At 44.1% G+C, this 15,367-nt stretch overlaps 1 protein-coding gene across 3 annotated transcripts in view; it reads left to right on the top strand.

Annotated features, from left to right (window-relative positions):
* The first annotated feature begins 807 nt into the window (after positions 1–807).
* The window catches only part of CEP55 (centrosomal protein 55), a 34,512-nt gene continuing 19,952 nt past the window's right edge, over positions 808–15,367 (top strand). Inside the window, exons 1-3 of one of the 3 annotated variants that reach the window (XM_077821502.1) lie at positions 808–907; positions 3,248–3,442; positions 5,202–5,486. In XM_077821502.1, the coding sequence (XP_077677628.1) occupies positions 3,260–3,442; positions 5,202–5,486 (468 nt within the window). In that variant the 5' untranslated portion in view covers positions 808–907; positions 3,248–3,259. Of the gene's footprint in view, positions 908–1,051; positions 1,142–1,523; positions 1,532–3,247; positions 3,443–5,201; positions 5,487–15,367 lie in introns of those variants that run through there. The other 2 variants (XM_077821504.1, XM_077821503.1) reach the window with 2 other exon arrangements.

Below are 15,367 nucleotides of genomic sequence, written 5' to 3'. Positions count from 1 at the left end.
AGCACCAACTTTGGCTTCTGCCCAAACACTCTTCTTTTATAAACCAAAATCTATTTAACTCCACAACAGAAATTCACTCCAGAGTAAAATTTAATTTGAAATCTCAGTGTACAAAGGAACATGTTTGTTTGCAATTTTTAAAACTAGTTTTAAGGGTTAGAAAGAGAAATCTCCAAAGCCAGACTCTAGACATTTAAGATGGCACTAAAAATCCTTTACATAAAATAGTATGTTGGATACCTAGTTTGTCACCCCGTTTCTGCTATTTGTATTGTAATGTTGAAGGTGACTCGGAAATTTCTCCCCACAGCTTGGTGGTGTATAAACACAGGTGTCAGGTCCAGAGCAGGGGTGATCACTTTCCTATATCGCAGTTATTCATTTTTCAGACTGACATAGTGCCCAGATGCCAAGGCGATAGGCATTTGTTAAACCTCCAAGGAGCAAATATGATAATATGTTTTTTTTATTCACACGGGGCACCCTGGAGCTGCTCAAGGGAGATTACTGCCTTCCCTGACTCCCCCGCTCCCTTCCCCCCCTCCGTTCCCCAGCCCCTTCCTCCCCTCTCTGCACTGCTCCCCTTTATTCCCCCATCGCTTCGTCCCATTCTTCCTTCCGTGGCTACTCCTGCCCCTCCCCACTTTTCCTTCCGCCTCAGTCCCTCGCTTCCCTCCCGCCTCCTTTCCTCAGCCTCGCCCACCCTGCTGTTCCGCCTACCCCAAGCCTCCTCCCCTCAACACCGTTCTCCGTACTGCCTGACCCCTTCGGGACCCCGTAGCTCGCTTCCGGTAGTGAGGTCCCTGAGCGGAAGTGACGTTGCCGGAGCCGCGGGATTCAAACTCCCGGAAGCGGAGGTGTGGTTGAGTGGAAGGGGAGCTATAGGGGGGTCGTTGCCGCCGCTCAGGTAAGTGGGGGGTGTCCTGATGCTGCTGTCGGGATGAGCCGGCGGCGTGGGGGTGGTACTGGCGACCCTGCGGGCCTGCTCGTAGTGGTCTGAGCCCGGAGCTCTCCCGGCGCGGCCCCGCACTGCTGCCGGTCGACTCGCAGCGAACCGCCCTGCTCCCGTTGGAGGGGCCGGCCGGCCGGCGGGCGGGCGGCCGGCTTCCCTGTGTTCCGCCGGCCCCGAGCTTCCGTCGAGGTAAACCCCCCCGACCCCCTGGGTACGGACCTGTAGCTAGTGACGGCCTTGCCCACTGCTCCTGGAGCAAACCTAACGCCCCCCGCTCAGGCTCGCCGCGGCCGCACTCGGCGTCGCGCGCAGCGGCTCCAGACTCGCTCTCCTGTGGCGAAAACTGCGCATCGGAGGAGGCAAGCGCTGGAGCTGTGCCCAGCGCAGCCCCAGACACACTGGCGAGGTGGGACCTCTTGATGAGCTGGGGAAGCCTGCTGCGGAGGGGGAAATTGCGAGTGTATCTAGACACCAGATGCGCCCACATGAAGATCTTAGCCTTTATTCAGCAGTGCGTCTTGAAGCTGACACCGGTGAAGTGGTGTAGGCAGCTCTGCTGATCATGGGTTAATTGACAAGGTAGTAAAGCATTGTAGCTGTGCTGCTCCCAGGGTATTGGAGAGACAAGGTTGGTTCAATAAAAGATATTAGACCAACTTCTCTTTTTTCAAAGAGCGAAGCTCAAAAGCTTGTCTCACCAACAGAAGTTGGTTCAATAAAAGCTATTATCTCACCCACCTTGTATGTCTAAGGTAGTAAAAATACCTGTGTCCTAGATGCCAGGGCTTATCTTATTGAAACTACTGATCCAAGTGTATCCTTGTAAAACAGACAAATCATCTTGTAGACAAGGCACTACAAGTTGAAAACAAAGAGAAACTATGAAGCTTCTGACCAGTCTAGAGACAAGACGCTGATAGGAATTATAGCTCCTTTCTAGCAGCTAGGGTTGCGGATTGACCTTTTCACCAGGAGATTGCTGGCATGTCTCTTATTCTTTTTAATTTCTGGTTAATAGATTGTCTTCCAGTTAGATCTTTGGTAAATGTTCAAGTCCAGAGGCAGAAGTAACTGAATGTGAATGTGCCTACCGTTTTGGTCTTCAGGTGCGGGGTTTGAAAAATGTTTCAGAAACATTCTGGACAAAACACCTTTTCAGTGGAATTTGCTGCTTAGTCAAAAAGTGAAATGTTCCATGAGTTCTGTTGGAAGTGGCACTCTGTTCCCTTTCACAGAGAACTTTGGAATGCTTCGTTTTCCATCAGTATCAGAACAAAATCAGCTTTCAAAATAGAAAAACCCAGTCTGTTAAATGGAATTACCTTTTTGTGCCCAGCTCTTGTAGCTATGAAAGATAAAGGTCTGGTTCCATCAGTTAGCTCCAGGGACAACTTCCTGATGAGAAGAAGCCCCTGCTGCTTTTACCTATAGATAAAAGCAGCAGGGGCCTGCTGGTATTTCAGAATACTTTTCCCTGATACTTCTCTTTTGGGATTTGTCTCTGACTTACTCTTAAACTTGAAGCACCACCTCTGTCTAATCCCTGGAAGGAACTTTTTATCTGTCCACCCCACTCTTGGCTCCTTTGAGTAGGGAGGATCTCTGCTACTCCAAAACCCATCAGATTGGGTAAGGGATAAATAGCCTCTGCTCCTGAGGTTAGTTTTCCAAAGCAATAGTGCAGAGTACTGGAGCTATTCTCATTAGCAGTATTATTTTTGTATTACTGTAGCACCTGGGGGACCAAGACCCTATTGTGCTAGGTGCTGTACAAACACAGAACAAAAGGATAGTCTCTGCCATAGCTTTACTTCACTTCTCATTCATTTCACATTTGCAAGGTTACCTCTACAGCCATAAGGACTAAAAACTTAATTAAATGGAAGCTTAATTTGCAGAAGCTGGTGTTTTGGTTCCTCTCTCACTAGGAATGTGTGTGTGTTCAAGCCCTGCCATCAATGATAACCCATATTAAAAATAGCTTATATTAAAAATGCTTTGCAATTCTATAGTACCTTGTATCTGGGAACCTCTCCTGAGACCAATGCTGAGACACTGCACAAACGTTTGTAAGGGAGGTAATAGGAAAACCAATTTTGCAAATAGGGAAACTGATTAATTCAGTCTGTGCTGTGCAGGAATAGAACACAATCTGACTTAGTTGTGGATTTTACCCATTAGATCATGCTTTATCAAACTTGAATAAAGACATATTTTTGCTAGGTCTCTGGAATCTTTAATATTTAACACAGGACGGGACTGTTGTATACATGATTCTTTTGTTTGTTTTCACAGATCGCTTGGAGGATGACATCAAAGGCCACCAAAGATATAATTTCTGGCAAGTGGGGATTCAAGTCTAGTAACTCCAAATCTGAGACTGAGTTGGAGAAGTATAAAAGGGAGAATGCAGCCCTCAAAAAGTCAATGGAGGAAATTATTAAAGGGAAAAGCAAAATGACAGATACAGAAAGGAATAGACTTTTAGAGGTAATGTGCACACTTTGACTTTCAGGCTTGTTTCTGTGGTGCCGTAATTGCATAAGATAGCATTTCTCAACAAACAACTATTCTCCTTGTAACTTTAAAATCAGATTTTTAAAATGTAGTGTCCTAATATGGTGCACCCATTCTTAGGTATTTGTCAATTGTGCCTGCACTAATAAATTCCAGGTTATTTTACAAAGTGGTTAAATACAGAGGCCTGGGGCCAAGGGCCTCAATTAGTAGCCAGTAAGACATGTCCTGTAATGTCTTAATGCTGTTTCAGTATTCTAAAAATGTCAGTAATTGGAGTATTGCCTGCAGAGATCCTTATTTTGGATTATATAAGCACCCTTGGTGAATGAGATGAGAACTCACGGGATAGCATGCCCATACACCTGGTCTGTATTCTTGTGCTCCCATTCACACTCACCTAAGGGGTTGCAGCCTCAACCGCCATAAAATGTCTTTATGCCACCATAGGCAGAGAGCAGGAATTTGGGGATGTCAGTTGCTGCCCTGATGTTCTATTTCAGTTTTATTAACTAGCTTAAATAGCTGTGCGTAGCAAAAATAGCACTTAAGCTAAGTTTTTCTTTCTTGCCTTTTAGTCTTGTGGCTCCATTGAGCCTTTCCCTGCTCCACTCAAGACTTCTTTGCTAACTTGAACTAGAAGAAACAGTCCACCAGCTGCAAGCTGTGTCCCTCCTGCAATGGCACCATGTCTCTGACTGAAATATAATGGGTGTCCTTTTTGTTGTGAAAGTACACAATCCCAATAGGTGCTCTGTGTGTGATCTTCACCAGTTTCACTCTTTGAGTGAGCCAAATTAAATTCCATCTCCTGGACACTCTCTCCACTTCTGCTTCAGTCCTCAGTGGCTTCATAGTTTCAAGTATCTGGGCTTGAATCTCTGCCTCTAGTGGACAGAAACCTGTACAAAAGTGAGATGATGCACACGTACATATTAAAGGACAGGGTAGAACCCATTACAGTGCTGTTCTAATATTTAATGTCAGTAATCAGTAATGGAAGATACAGTTGAGTGAAGAACAGTTTAAAGCTGAAAGACCAGATTGTCTAGAGACAGGATTTAATGGTCACACTGTCAGCTGTTCTTCACTTACATCACTTACATTTTTTTGGGGGGTGGTCGTGGTACTACTTGTTTTTGTGTTCGGGTTTTGGCAAGCTAAATTGCCACATGAAAAGGCTCTACTTATTGTGCTTTAGTGGAATTTAAAAATAAAAGGAGCTTCTCAGTCTCTCAAGATACTGGATACAGTAGCAGTGATAAGAAATGTGCCAAAGAAAAATGCTTCATCCCCACAGACTCCTGCAGTTCTCATGATATACATGTGTCCAAATTTATATAAATCTGGAAGAATACTTTTTTCAACTTGAATGGCAGTATAGGTACCTACCAAGCCAATGAGATTTTTGTTGCTTATATCATTTCCATGGTTACATCCACCGTAGACTCAATTAGTGTGTGTGTGTTCACATTCTGTAATTATATTCTAGCTTGTCTTGAGTGGTAACACTAATATTTTTGAGACTCAAATTATTGCATATGTGATAAATGTTTCAGGTAACCTCTGTAGCATTCTCTAGTTAGAGTAAAACGAATATTCCCAACTGACTAAAAATGGGTCTTTCAACATTCAGAAGTGAGTATCAGTTTGGACTCTTGGGGACTTTCCATCACATTTCTGTGCAGTGATTTTTATTGGCTTATCTATGCTCTTGTTTTGCTCCATGTAGAAAATACTTGCCCTTGAAACTGAAAAGGAAAAATATATCTGTCGACTTGAGGAGAAGGAAAAAGAAATCCAAAGCCTAAAAGACAAGCTTAAAACCAGAAATAAAAGTAGTGATGTCACTTCACTACTTGGTCAACTTGAAGAGAAAACAAAGGAAGCAGAGAGGAGAGAACAACTACTTAATTCCCTGTCAGAAGAGATGGACCGTTTGAAGCATAATTTATCTACAGTTACTGCAAGATGCTCTGAACTCGAAAACCGTGCCAGCACCTTCCAATTATCCCAGGTATGTGTTGAATAATACTCTAATCATTTATAAGCTTACTTTAGAATTCTTTTTTTTTGTTAAGCACTGAAATCCACTCTGCAGCAAGATGCACTGATATACTACTTTCCTTTTTCTGAAAGGTCTTATGACAGTACTACAGCGTAAGATATAAAGAGAGACAGTGGCCAGTATGAACACTGTGTATAGCAGTAAATGGAGTAATCCAGCTAGTTACTGTCTGAGGGATTCTCCCCTTTCAAGCAGTTCTTCATGCTGCCATAGCAGCTTAGAAAGGTCCCTATAAACCCCATATCTAGATGAATTGTTCCCCAGCAGTGGCTTTGAGCAAGTCAGCCTACGCTGGCTGACCTGCGAGATCCTTGCCACAAGCGCTGGTGCAGAGTGTGTGGCTGAAGGTATCAGAGAGAGTGAGGGGCTGTGGCTGTCGTGGATGCTGCAACTGCTGGAGCTGAAATTCATAGGGCAGTCAGGGGGGACTGTCATAATTGAGACATGGATCAGGGTCTGTTTGAGCATGCTGGAATCCCAGTGCCACAAAGATGACAGTCACCTTGGCTCTCCTCTCACTGAGCTTCTGTAATTTGGGAGAGTAACATAGTAAAATTTCATTCAGTGGGCAAGTTAGTGCTAGAAAGGTAATGGAGGTGTAATTAGATTTGTAAAAATCTACAGAATCATACATTCAGTGATGTCACCCTCTGCAACACTGGCCAGGAGGACTTGCTGTCATCCTCCCCAGCTCCTCTGGTTGGTGGAAATGTTGATAACACAGTGCTGCCAGAAATGGGTCGAGTTAGGGTTTTTGAATGATATCCTTCTCCCATGAACACAATGGTACCAAATGTGACAACCCTAGAATAATTATATAGCTATCATTTGCCAATATGTACAATTTTATTTATTTGAGAGAGATGTTTAAAAATCAACTTTTTTTGGTAATCCTTGGGAAACTGTCCTTGACATGTAGGCCTGGAAACATTCATTCATTAGATGATTTTGAAGCGCATCGTATTTCACACACAACTGGTGTGATGAGGCCATCCTTCAAGCCCTAGCCATGCCCAGTAAGGGACAGTAGTTTTGGTTGTGCTTGATCATCTCTGAGCCTTTCCATTGCTTGATGATTTGGCCTCTTGCTAAACGGTATAAATGCAACCTTTGTCAGTGGCAATTTTTCTGTTTATCTGCTTCTTGGAAATGTCCACTCACGTAGGTCTGCAAATGTTGTAATGTTTTCAGATGGTAAGCTCAGCATATGACCGCCTCCAATACATTTATGACTTCACCAGTAACTGTCTCATCTTTTCAAGCACCTGCCCGCGGGTTTCGAACTGGTTCTCCTGCAGCAGAGACTGACCTGGGCCCCAGCCCTGCGGGCCAGACGGACTGAGCAACCCCAGCTCAAATTGCTGCATGGTGCAAATTCCAATTAACAGTCCTGACAAATCACTTTAAAAAGTTTCAAACAATCAACCAACTTCATATATTGACATGCGATCCCAAAAGTTGGCTTTGTTGCTGAGTCAGCCTCATCAAATTGCTTCATCCATTCTGTGATACTGCAGCTCTCTATTGTGCACAAAAGGTCACAGAGTAGAATGTACACTGGATGTGTGTAATTGGTATTGCAAGTCCTCTAACCTTTGGGAAATGACTTCAAACCGTTTAATATGCTTTTCAAAAAAGACATCAATTATGTTATGTACTATAACTACGTGCATACCGTTTGCAGATGGATTCCAGTAATTCTGGCTGGATCGTGACATCTTAACCAGTGCCTCATAACTCTTTATAACAAAGTTGATAATCAATACCACTGAACTGCTTCTTTTTTTTGCTGCTGATGGCAAATCAGCCTGAAGCTCCCCTTCCATTTACAGTAATCTGTAACGTTAAAAAAAATAATCAGGTATGTTCGGAGCATTAACAGATAAAACATTACTGTCAGTCGAGGGCTATGATTTAAGTTTGTGAGGGCTGCATGTTGACATGCCTCTGTTTAAAGTATAATTAAACTTTTTTTTAAGACACTTCCTTGAGTCTGTACCTACATAATTATTCTAGGTTTGTCATGTTTGGTACCATTGTATTTGTGGGGGAAAGGGCTTTTGAATGATGCCCAACTTGACCCATTTCCAATGACATTGTATTATCAAAATTTCCACAAACTGGAGAAGCTGCGTGCTGGGGAAAGTGGGAAAATGAATCCCACCTTTTCTAAGTGTAAATCACTTATAGCTCAGGTAGTCTGATATAGGATCTGAAATTGTTTTATCTGCTTGCTTTCTGTGCTGCCATCACCTCCCCTGTGCTTTACAAGTGACTACAGTACTGTAAGAACTACTAGGGCTTAAACATCCATGCTTTATACACTCTAACAGTTCAATCCGTTGGTAAAAATATATTTGAGATGAAGGTGGTGAGGAGAGGAGGAAAATGTGGTAACTGTGTCTTAAGGTCCTGCATCCTTTGACTTGCCAAGACAAGAAATGCTTAAGCAGATTCAATAACAATCCCTCTCTGAATCCAAGGCCCTCTCTCACTTCAAAACTCTGTTCACCCTTCCCAGGAGACAAGTCCTCTCCTTAACCAATTGTTCATAAAACTAGCTATTGCTCCTTCTCTCTTGTACCACTGTCACTCCACTAGGGTTGTGAAAGAAGTCTAGACCTTCCACAATCAATCATTGACTTTATGGGCTTCACATACACAAGGTGCAACCTTCTATCTCAGTCTACTCTCTTCCAGTCAACTCTCTGAGGTTCACTCCGTTTTTCAAATTATTCACTCCTTCCTATGTAACTTGTTGGGATAAGTGGTTCATTTTCCCCCTCCTCCAAGCAAAGCCCCACTCTGCTGAAAATCTAACCTTGGCACTAGGGAGATAATGTCTTCCTCCCATCCTGCAGTGTTCATTCCAATGCGGGGCACGCAATCTGCACTTCTGATGAAGCCTCCTAAAGTAACTCCCCTTCTCTCCTCTCCAGCAACACTTAAGGCATGGCTACACTTGCAAACGTAGAGCGCTTTGAGTTAAACCAGACTTCGTAGAGTGCAGTAGGGAAAGTGCTGCATTCTGTCCACACTGACAGCTTTAAGCGCACTGGTGTGGCCACATTTGCGGCACTTGCAGTGGCACTGGGAGCGGTGCATTATGGGCAGCTATCCCAGCATGCAAGTGACTGCAACGTGCTTTTCAAATGGGGGGGTGGGGTGGAGTATGACAGGGAGTGTATTGTGTGTATGTGGGGGGAGAAAGTGGGTTTTGGGGGGTGAGAGCATGTCAGCATGCTGTCTTGTAAGTTCAGACAGCAGCAGACCCCCCCCCCCCCCCCCCCCGCAAGCATTCCACACTAATGCTTGCTGTCTCGGAGCAGATAAGCAGCTGACTGTCAGAAATGGCGCTTTCAAAGGGCATAGCCGCATTCCTGCAGCAATTCAAAAACAATGACAAGAGTGGCCACTTGACTTAAGGGGATTATGGGACATTTCCGGAGGCTGATCAGAGTGCAGTAATGCAACCCCTCATTCACACTGACACTTGGGTGTTTCAGCCAAGACGCAGCAAGCGTTAATCTTCTTGCCGAGGTGGAGTACCAGGAGCACTCTAGCCGTGGAGTCAGAGCGCTCTACATGCCTTGCCAGTGTGGATGGGTAGTGAGCTAGGGCGACCAGGGACGCTTTAATGCGCTCTAACTCGCAAGTGTAGCCAAGCTCTGAATTCTTGTTTTCAAGCCTTACTTCATGTATTAATACTTAACATTATTTCTTTTCTTCCCAACTTTAGCCATATTCCTTTCACAAACCAACAAAACTGATCCCTCAATTCCAGTAAAACAGTGTGCTTCTGGGTCCCTGGGGGACTTCTTAAAGGTACCCCCTTCCCCAGGTCAGAGTTATGGTGACACGGCAGTCGTCTCTCTCATGGATTTGGGAGATTTAACTCTTGTCTCCACCTTGAAGAGTGGAATTTTTGTGTTAATGTATCCACGTTCAGTTTGAAAACGGGATCCGGGTTGTGATTAATGCTCTGTATTAGGCCTGGTAATTACCTTTGAAAATCTTATGCTGTTGCCTGATTTAGGGTGTTTAATATTAATTTGGATAATATGGGTTTTAGGCTCACCAATTTGTTTGAACAGAAGATAAAAGTTCTTGTCCCAAATCAGGTTCCACAGAATTTACAAAGGGCCTTCGGGTGTATGACAGGAAGCTCACACTGAGACAGATATAGCCTTAGAGACTTTTTTTATTAAAATAAATGAAGTAGTAATTAAATGGTAAAATAGTCAGTTACAATTGTATTACTGCTATTTAAAAGATACATATGGTATTATGGTAATATATGCTACAAAGCTTCAGTTAATATACTCACACCCTTCCTTGATAACCTTGTGGTGAGAGACACAGGACCAGCCTCGCCTCTAACAGTTCAGGTTTCTCAATTTTTGAGTGAGAGGTGCAGCGCTTAGAAAAAGCTAGAGCTAAGAGCTATCAAAGCTAACTTAGTTTACTTAATTAACTTAAATTTAAAATTAAAACCTAATAAACACAACTAAGAACAAAAGCTTAGGGAAACCAAGTTTAACCTAGTCCCCCTGGAATTTAGAAAGTTTAAGAAAAACAAGTACAGCCTACTAATAGTCATTGTCGTAAGTAGATTTCTTTAGCAAGGTGGGTCACCTCTTTTATAGGGCACAAGTGGCTGAAATTCTTCCTCCTATACCCAAACTTCATTCCTCACCCATAAAAATGTTAGGGTACACTTACTCCATAAGCTAGTATGTACATACATTTTAATGGCATTAGATCATTCACACGTTGTTTTTGTTCTCCGGTTCTCCTTGTGGTGTACCAGTTAAGTTTGTGGGTATAGACTTGGAAATCCCCTATGCCATTTTACCATTATCTGTCTGTCTAGGTGAAAGGTCTCAGACGTGTGTGGGTGTTAACTTGCTATCTGGGTCAAAGGTCCCAGATGTAGATATGCTAACTTTGCCTTAGCTCAACATACAGAATGTAGCCTGTAGGTCCCTTGCATTACAGCCAAACTTACTTTAATACAAATCTATAAACCTATTACACACATACGTACAAGCAAACAGGTTACTCCTATAGGCTACAATGCTAAGGGCCAGTTCTTTCTCCTTCCCTTTAGAGTTGTGGATAGCAGGATGCAAGGGTGAGTTGCTTATTACTTTTAGAATGGTTAATAACTATAGTGTGTTCAGATACAAGGAGACTGCCTGCTTTTATAAAGGCATTTGTTTCCATTTGTTAGTTCTGCACTTTCTGAAAAGCATGGATACAAAGTAGGAGGGGTGCACGTACACTCAGTTGGCAAAACTTAGCTATAAACATTGTCAGCGTGCTCTTTCTGAGTCTTGGTGGGAATGGGGATAGAAAGACCACCACCCCCCCACTCTTGTTCAATAGATGGCACTGATCACCCTAAATTTGCATGGTTTTAGCTGAATAACTTCTAGTAACTTGGCTTGTGCCAGATCCTTAAGAAAGAAAAGACAAATATGAATCCCAACTCTTTATTTCAAAGAAGGAAGCTTTGTTCTGAATAATACACTATCATAAATATCCTGTCTTTCTGATGCAGTACCACTCTGAATTTGCCCCTGAACTTAGTGTGGGCTCCCTAATATTATAAAGCAACATTTCTTAAGCAGGCTGGAGGAAAAGCGTTCTACCAAGGCAAGAAAAATCCAAGTTAACTGAACAAAAAGTCAGTTCAGAATAGCCTAAAAATTCAATAACCATTCTAGTAATCTCTTGTCTTCCAAATTTAGTGATGGTATCAAAATCTTGTTTCTGAACAGTCTGAAGTCCGTAATTAATACCTTGAGTTAGGTCAGTCGAAAATATTCTCAGAAGCTAGTCATGCTGTTACTAGATCTCATTTGATAAGTCTGTCAGAGCATGCTATAGAGCAGAGGTTAACCAATAAATGTTTGGAATCTTTCCACTGTTTCCCAAGAGAACAGTGCAGTTTCCCTGCCTCTGGGTCACTCACTTGTGGTCCACAAAGCCCCACTCTTTACCCCCATCCTATTTAACCTCCACATGAAGTTATTGGTGGAGGGAAATGTATGTCTACACTGCAGTGTAAGCCTGAGCCCAGGCTTGAGACTAAACCACCCTTCAGTTCTAGACACACACCTCTCTGGCTTGGGCCTAAGGTTCTAGGACACTGCAGGGCTGGAGGGTTTGAGCCCCAGTCAAGCCGGGACCCAGGGTTAGAGCCCTGTTGCTTTGCAATTTAGACTCAGCCCCCCACCTTGGGTTCTTGGAGTCCACCAGAAGTATCCCACAATCCCAGGGGCCAACTTCCTTTGTCCTCTCTATCCTAAGAATCTCCAGTCGACTCCAGGGAAACAGAAGCCGCTCCCCTTGGTTTGGTGCAGCAGCTGAGTGAGTCAGTGTTTAACCTTCCCATTGTCTTCTGAACACCAAGCTGCAAAGTCACCATCAGAGAGCCTTCTGTGTTTGCAGTGGAGACTGAACACAAGTCCTTGGAAAGCATGCTGCTTCATGATCACAGGAGCACAGTCAGATTTTGGTAAATCTCTGGTGTGAAACCAGCAAAACAGTGGACTTTAAAATAGCAGTGGTGACCACACATACCAACAAATAGCAAAGAAGCTGGCAAAGTTGCAAATTTACCAGACCGGAGACCAGTGCAGGGAGTGGACTAAGCAGCTCACAATGGAGTATTGGAAAACCAGGAACCAGAACCACACCTTGAGCAACTCGCCAACATCATGCCCAATTCATGATGAGTTTGAGTGGGTGCTGGGCACTGTGCTGACCACCGAGCCAATGGTGGTGCATGATGACCTGGTCAACCAGGATGGTGCCCTGCCGGCCCCAGAATCCAGCATGGGGACAGATGGGGGGCAGCAGCAGGTGTCAAGTGAGGACAGTGAAGTGACTCTGTTGCTGAAACCGATCCCAGAGGAGGCTTTGAGCTGCAACAGCGCATCCTGGGATCATACTCAGAGAAGCTGTTTGATTCCTCCTTCTTCTCCCCCCCCCCCCCCCCCGGGAGAAACAGCCTGCTATGGAAGCCTGTATCAGACACAGAAGGGACAGAAGATGCTCCTGAGCCTGGTAAGTTTCTGGTTCCATTTTAATGTTTAATACGGTAATGGGAGAGTTTTCTGTTCTATGAACCAATGCAAAAGCTATTAGAAGCCCCAGTTAATAACATCTGACTGCTAAGGGCAGGTAGTATGCCACCAGCAGCTGGGCTTCCCCACCTCCCACCATGTGGAGTTCAAAATAGCAACAGGGAAATGCAAACAATAAAAATGCCTTCAAAGTGAACCTCTATCTGAAAGCAGTTTTCCTAAGGTATTCCTGTTTCTTAAAAATAATAGCCTTAAATGCCACACCTATAATCACTCAAGGAAAACAGTGAACTGGTGGGTGAGTGGAAATGTGTTCCATTTACAAATCTAGTCCATTTCAGTTTAAGGTAGGTATGTGGACATGTCATGCAGTCTGCAAGTGACACAACCATTTGTGCCAAATTCAACTAGTGTTTGAAATTTTGTCCAGAAATGTGGCGGGGATGGTCAAGGAGGATGGCTGTGGAGTTCTGCGTGTTTTGCATACAGCCATGTGGAAGTTAATGAATCATCCTATTGATTCCCTCATGGATTCTGACGCAATCCTGGGTGCTGATAGCTGCACAGGTTTCCTGATGCAGGAACTCCAGATAGGTAGTCGTATTGCGGGGAAGGACGTATTTTACAGGGCCATCTCAGTAGCTGACCTGCCCATTCCACTCATATAGTGACTGAACAGCACATCAATGGTGGAATGCTTTGCTTGCATACAGGTTTCCCATCAGCAGCTTGGAATAACCTCTCCCTTTGACAGTTGGGCACCACAAAACCTGTTACGTCCTCCAAAATGTGGAGGGTCGGAAATTATAGCAAAAGCTTTTGTAGCATGGCCATTGATGGCACCTTTTGTCTCTCTCCCCTCTCCACAACCCAGGAGTTCTGCAATTTTTTTAGAAAACAAAAAACAGCTTTGGATTTTTAATTTACCATTGTCTCTCTGCTTTTCACTGAGATTAACCAGGCAGTGTCCATGGGAGCTCTGTGGTCTGGCATATCCCTCTATCAATATACTGAAGTTTCAGTTTGAAAAAGTAGCATTTTATGTCCTTGAAATTCTACAAGGATTTTTTTCTGTGCTCCTGCACTGAACTATTTGAGACAGTAACCCTCTGTGGCTTGTGCTTTTCCAGGCCCCCTGACGTCTACTGGCTTCAGTACTTCTACAGCTCGCCAACACTGCAGCAGAAGTCTGGGCCAGTGTAACTACACAGATCATTCCAAGAGGAAGCATTTCTGTGATGAACTGATGGTTGAAGTTCTGGACAGAGCCGCGAAGCAGGTCCAGTACTAAAGGCAGAGAGTCTTGAGGAAAGGCTCTCACTTGCTGCACAGCTTGAGAACAGGGCTTCAGTGAACGAGCAGGCACTTGCTTCACAGTTCCAGGAACAGCAGCTAAGAGAGGAGGACAGAGCTCAGCAGAACGAACTGTTTGAGCTGCAGATATCACTAATGGCTGCAAGACAACAGACTCCTGCTGAATCACCCACATCACAGCCTCAGTCCCTTGCGTGCTATCTTGTGATGCAATCCAGAAACAGCTTGGAAAAACTCCATGTGGCCCATACAGTTGGGCCTCATGAGTAGCTGGACTGGGCAACTTTGCCCCATGCAGCCCTCCAGATTGATCCCCTATACTGGATACCTCCACTCCTTGGCACCAAGCATGCAGCAAACAGGAATAGAAGGGAAAGGACAACCGGGGGGCAGGGGACATGCTATGGTAGGGGGTTTCTGTCTTATACATAGCTTTTCTCTTTGAACTTGTTCAAGCACTTTTCTGCGTGAGAGAGACTGGTGTCTTAGTGTGTTAATGGCAGCTGGCCTGCTTGGCAATGGGTTAACATTGTACTTTTCTAATACATATTCATAAATAAGCTTTTTATTTTATCAAGAAAGTTTTTATTATCACTGCATCACTTTATACAGTGTGTATTTAAAATAATACAGGTAAACATGTGATATGGGATAATTAAGCATTTGTATGCAAACACAATTCCTCAATACAATTGTCTACATCAATCCATACTGTGAATTGATCCTCCTACCCTCATTTGACAAGTGTCCCTGTCATTCATAAGTACATTGCAAGGCAATCACCTCCCACCCACACACAATCAATGAGCCCCATCCACACCCAAGCACATTCATAAAGGTACTGTTCTCCTCCTTCCACTAAGCCTTTGCCCTCCTCAAGGAGCACAAATACATAAACCTCAAACCATGGGCACGTGAGTCCCATCAGTGGCCCCAGCGCAGTGCGGAAACCCCATTCTCTCAAAGCCAGCAATTACTTCAGGAATATATTTTATGCCTGCCACCTTGGCTTAAACCATATGCTTGATTGCCTTAGAAACCTCTGCTTTACAACCTGTAGCAGTCGGGTAGCCAGCTTCCAGGCAGTTATGGTAAGTCGCGTCTGGACTAATCGCTGCCGTCATTCATATCTTTACACTGGAGGTTTAGGGCAAGCTGCTCACAAAGCTCCAGAAATGTAGCTTTCTTCATGTGAAAGTTCTAGACCCAGTGCTGGTCATCCCAGGTATGCATGACTGTGATCCCATCAGTCTGTGCTTGTGGCCCTACTCCAGAAGCACCAGCCTACATCAGAGGTGTCAGCGGCTGTATTGACTGTCATGAGAAGCATCAGCCAGTTCAAGTCTACCATGTCTGTGGTGTTGTCGTCCTCCATGATAAGCTCTGTCTGATGCCTTTTGTTGATCAGAAAACACCACCAAA

Source organism: Eretmochelys imbricata, chromosome 7 (assembly GCF_965152235.1).
Source record: "Eretmochelys imbricata isolate rEreImb1 chromosome 7, rEreImb1.hap1, whole genome shotgun sequence".
NCBI lineage: Eukaryota > Metazoa > Chordata > Testudines > Cheloniidae > Eretmochelys > Eretmochelys imbricata.
This window is presented reverse-complemented; position numbering and strand designations above follow the sequence as displayed.